The sequence below is a fragment of the Rosa rugosa genome, chromosome 4, assembly GCF_958449725.1.
Source record: "Rosa rugosa chromosome 4, drRosRugo1.1, whole genome shotgun sequence".
Lineage (NCBI taxonomy): Eukaryota > Viridiplantae > Streptophyta > Magnoliopsida > Rosales > Rosaceae > Rosa > Rosa rugosa.
Window position 1 is genome coordinate 46,088,821 of NC_084823.1, and position 5,275 is coordinate 46,094,095.

The following is a 5,275-nucleotide window of genomic DNA, read 5'->3' on the forward strand; positions in this document are numbered from 1 at the left end:
GGCATGGCCTCGTCATTACTGTCTTCACCGTACTGGTTGTTGGACCGGAGCTTAGGTAACGAGAGAGAGAAGATTTGAGCTCTGAGATTTTGAACAGGTTTAAGGGCAGAATCGTAATCAAAAAAATTTAAAACTAACCTTTTTTAACATCATCTTATTATTCATAAGGACTAAATTAATATTACTACCAATTCATAATGGACATTTTTATCAAGTGGGAAACTAGATGACCTTTTTATCATTTCACTCTCTAAAGTGATCTTTTCCATCATTTCCCTAACAAATTAAGTTACCGGAAAGCTTTCACAATTCAATTGCTCACTCCAACTGCCCTTGGACTCACTCTGTTGTTTCCCAACAACCAATAACTTAGTAACGAGGTAAGACCGTAACATGGTGACTACCCTTAGGCCCCGTTTGGATGGCAGGAAATCATGGTATGGAATGAGAATTAATTTCATTTTCCATTCAGATGTTCCGTTTGGTTGTAATTAAAGATTGGAAAGGAAATAAAAAATAAGATTTGACTGGAAATTGACTCCCTCATAAAGCCTGAATAGAATTACCTAGTCAGGAGTGGTATTCTATTTCCATTTCCCACTGTCAAAGGCAAAATTACATTAATTATCCCTCTAAAAATTTATATTCCCCACCAATATTTCTTATAAATTGCTGTACTTTAATTAGTAAAATGGCGTTATTGAAAATTATAATTTCATATTCCATTCTTATGACTTACCAAACACTACAATAGAAATAAAAAATTAATTCCAAAATATAATTTCTAGTAATATTCCAAACACTCACATGGAAATACCAAAACATATTCCATTCCATATCCATCTGGAAAGGAAAATAAATCCTTTTCCAATTTTGACATTCCTGCGAACCAAACGGGGCCTTAGATTCATCTCATCTCCCCTCACCCTGTTGTTTCCCAACAACCAACAACTTAGTAACGAGATAAGACCCTAACATGGTGACTACAGGACAACCCAGCTTTACCGTCTTTTATAACGCCACAGAAACTGCTTCGCTTTATCTTCATACCCAAATCCTAGCCTGCGGCCTTTCGGTTGACGATCAAGATGTGGCCGTGAGTGAGCAAGGAAGATTATAACACTCGTGACTCATGCTTGCACGGCCTTTAGCTAGCTTCTGACCCTCCCAGCTAGCTGGACAGAGCCAAAATCACGATCTCATAGGCCAAAATGACCAGTAACCTTTATATGCAAATCCGACATAGAGGTAGTTGTGCCATATTGTTACATTTATGTAACCAAAGAGGTCAATATGTGTTAAGTTTTAATTCAAAAGATCTCTTGAATCGAGTCGTACAACCCTAACAATGAGTACTAGACATATCAGAAAATTAGATTGTTGAGGAGAGTGATTTAACAATGCAAATGAAATGTAAATGTTTGGGAGGATCCAGTGGATAAACTGTTATGTCATAAACGGAACAACTCAAAATTATTTATGATCCAAAAACCCAAATTTCCAACAAACATCACTAAATAAAATAATAGATTTTTCCCAAAAAGAAATTCAGAATTGCACCTAAAAAAAAAAAAGAAGAAGAAAGAATCAGAAATAATTACTTTTGATGCTTCGTTTCTTCTCCATTAATTTTTTTACATGTCTTTGAAGAGATTCATCCCATTGAATTAATTTGTACGCGTTATGGGACTTCTTGCAGAAGTTCCATGGATGATGTTTTGAGAAGTTGCGGAAGAGCTCGACGCCCTCTAGCATTTGCATTCTAACATTTTTCAATTTCTCCTTCAGCTCCCGATACTGCTCGCGATCCTGCTCCAATAGGATCTCCTTCAAACTTTCGTGTACTCGGAGATAGATTGTGTTTTCTGTCACTTCAATAAGTGGTGGTAAAGAGTCTAAAGTAGACTTGATGCTTCTGAGGACAGGTTTATATGTGCTATTTTCGTTGAACAGCTGCTGAAGAGCTTCATAGAGATCCTTGAATATTGACATCAGATTAGGCTCTTCAAGCTGATTCCCTGCTCCACCAAAATAAGATATTAGAACTGTCAAAGTTGTATAGCAATAAAATTATTACTTATTAGACGAACACAAAAGTCAGAACTCATCAAATAGGCGGAACAAGTTCTAGCTACACCTATTATAAGCCTTTTGTTTTCCTATGTGAAACACAAGGTTCCACATTCTAACTCTTGGTTCTTATCCTTGTTTGAAGAATAAGTTGCCTCCCCTTTCCTTTTTTCCTAATCAAATGGTTCAGTAATATGGAAGAAACCTTGACTAGTTGTAAGGTAGAGTAATAATAGGTCACAATTAATGTATATGTAACTAGAGTAAGAATAATTAAAAGATTGACGGCTGGAAGCCATGTCTAAGAAAGAGTCACCTTCTACTGCTGCTACTGCATTAGTAACATCTCTTGCTTCTTGCTGCTTCATCATTTCTTCTATTACTGCTTGCAATTCAACTAATTTTTTCCCGTTGTTTTGCAGTGCCAATAGGAACTTCTCCTGTGATTCCCTCGCATCTTCTTGCAGCAAAGTCCTCTCTCTTAACAGTCTTTCATTAAACTCTTGGAATTCGACAAGTTGTCTGGCGGTTTGCTTGGCTACGAGCAAGTTCTCCTTAATATCCCTTGCTTGCTGCATAAGTACTTGTTTCAAAAGCCCTTTAAGAGACCTATCCAACTCAACAAGTTGGCTGGTGTAGCGAGACTTGATGCGGTTCCACCACCGAAGCTTTGACAACTTGCAAATAAGTTCTTCGCCTTCCTTCATTTGTTTCTCAAGCTCACGTATCTCTTCGTTTGGGAGATCCAGTTTCAAGTTATGCTCACCTATCTGTCGGATGATCAGCGGTTGTATAGAGTCCAGCGTCGATCGGAGAGCTGCTAGGAGGGGTTTAAATTGCATAAACTTGCCCACCATTCCTTTATTAATCACATCGTACAGCACTGTGAATCCTGCTCCTAGACCAGCCCCTGCAACTAGCGCCTCTGCCATAACTCCAACAAGCTAGGTTATTGCTATCTTATTCGGCGCATATTTTAGATCATTAGATGTTTAGATAGCTTTTCAAGGTGTGTACTTCTAAGGCACAAACCTTGAATAATCCGTCGGACCAAGAAGAAGAAACCTCGAATAATCCATCAGCCATAATCCAGCCAGACAAATTGTAAATTGTTTTCCACCTACAAGCTCGATTAGTAGTAATGCCGCATACAGTACATACTGTACGTGGTCGCAAAATGACAGTTTTCCCAATACGGTGCATGTTGTCTTGATTCAGTTTCTTTTTTCTTTACTTCTATGTTGTACTGTTGGGTTCCTTTCCTCCTTGTCTGACTATGTGAGCCTTATTTCCCTGGAACTCTGGAAGATCTTGTGGTGCGTGGGATTGTTATAGTATATTTTCCCTCTTTTGGCTATTGTGCAACTTCTGTTTGACCAAAAAAGAAAAAAAAGATTACATTCAGTTTAGTCTCTCAAATTGTGGGGCTAAAATCAGTTTTTTTTTTAATCACGTTAATCTCTGCGCTTTCAAATCGCATCAGCCACGTCCAAATTTCAAATTCCTCTTCAAATGTGATGTCATGTACTAAGTTGGAGCTGACATGGGGCCTCACTTTACAAATTTTGACCCTCAATTTATACGAAATGTCCAAACAACCCCTCATGACATATTTTTCTAATTCTTAAGATTTTTTTTCTTTTTCTTTTTCTTTCTTACTCTTCCTCAATCTTAGCCGAGACCCAATTCGATCTGACCCCTCTTCGTTGCCTTCCATCTTCTTCTTCTTCTTCTTCTTCCTTCCACTATAAACCCTCCTTTAATCCTAATCTAATCCCCAATCCCCTAAACCCAAACCCTAATTTCCTATCTTCCAGCCTCCGTCGCTAAAGATACATACCTTTACCGATCTGGTTTTCACAATCGAGTGGCGGTGTTTTGGATCAGCAAGACGTGCTTCGATCTCGTATATGCTAGAACCTTAGTATAGGGTCAAGTCCGATCGAGCAACATAGTGGTTTCAGATTTCAAAACCAAACCCAAAATCATAACACCCAAAATTGTACAGGGATGGTGGTGGGCTGGATGCGCGCTTTGGCGGAGACGATGGTGGCGGCAGCGGCGACGTTGATAATGTTGATGCTGCTATTAGTGATGGCGATGGTCTTCAACATCTTCAGTCCAACTCATCTATCCCTTCTCCTTCTCAAGTCTATTTGCTTTCCCAGAAAATTCTTCTGAATTTGATCAAAATGGTTTTACAAATTTTGAATTGAGTATAGTGTAATCAGCATTTGAAATCTGATGATTTTGGTAGTGGAAATTTGAATTTCTGATTTTACCCAAATGGGGATTTTCATTGGAGTTGCAGATCTGACAGGACATTTTTGCAATAAAGCCGTTTGATGGAATGATATTTGTGATTGAATTCAATGCATGACTATGGTTACTATGGTGGAGGTGGTGGTGGAGCAGGAGGACAGGGTTCTAGAATGTATAGGAATGGGCAGAGAGGGAGGATGAGGATGAGGTACGGTGAAGGTGGATGTGTCGAAGACTTAAACCCTAAGATAGAACACTCTGAAATATCTGGAGATTAACTCTTATTCAATTCAAAGCAAGCTTTCGGCTAATATAGCCTTACAAAGAAACAGGAAGCAGAAAAGCAACAACCCACGTCTTACTCTCCTACTAACGTGGTATTCTAGTTGAAGACTAAATCAAACAAACTGCATGGCCCTAATAAATAGGGTTTATTAACAGAAAGATAAAAGTAAACCCTAACAAACAATAAATATATGACTTTGACTTCTTCAACAATTTCCTCCCTTAAACTGATTTGTAGCCTGCAAACAGTTTACTTCTGGCACTGGACACACACCGAGCTGCTCTCGAAGCCTCACGAACACATCAACCTTCAATGGCTTAGTCATAATATCTGCAACTTGATTCTCTGAAGTACAATGAACAAGTTCAACAACACCATCTCTAGTAAGATCACGAAGAAAGTGGAACCTTACATCAATGTGTTTGCTTTGCCCATGCAGCACAGGGTTCTTCGAAAGTTTAATGGTCGAGCTATTATCACACAGCACTGTAGTACTCTTGTCTTGAATATGACCAAGTCTCTCTAGTACTCTTCTCATCCAGATTCCCTAGCAAGCACACGAAGCATCAGCTACAAATTCTGCCTTAGTGGTGGATAAGGTTACAACAGGTTGTTTCTTCGAAGACCAAGCTACAGATCCACTTCCAAGCAAGAAAA

At 38.8% G+C, this 5,275-nt stretch overlaps 1 protein-coding gene across 1 annotated transcript; it reads right to left on the minus strand.

The window, feature by feature from the left end:
- Nucleotides 1-1,287: 1,287 nt before the first annotated feature.
- Nucleotides 1,288-4,568, minus strand: LOC133706696 (uncharacterized). The gene is made up of 2 exons (XM_062132241.1): nucleotides 2,387-4,568; nucleotides 1,288-2,018 (listed from the first exon to the last, which is right to left on the minus strand). The coding sequence occupies exons 1-2, from the start codon at nucleotides 3,000-3,002 to the stop codon at nucleotides 1,588-1,590; spliced, it is 1,047 nt and encodes a 348-aa protein (XP_061988225.1). The 5' UTR covers nucleotides 3,003-4,568; the 3' UTR covers nucleotides 1,288-1,587.
- Nucleotides 4,569-5,275: the final 707 nt, after the last annotated feature.

Excerpts from the sequence above, each read along its gene's own strand:
- LOC133706696 (XM_062132241.1), bottom strand. The coding sequence starts at position 3,002 with ATGGCAGAGGCGCTAGTTGCAGGGGCTGGTCTAGGAGCAGGATTCACA. Across the intron at positions 2,019-2,386 it reads TGCAGTAGCAGCAGTAGAAG|GGAATCAGCTTGAAGAGCCT; the intron begins GTGACTCTTTCT and ends TTGGTGGAGCAG.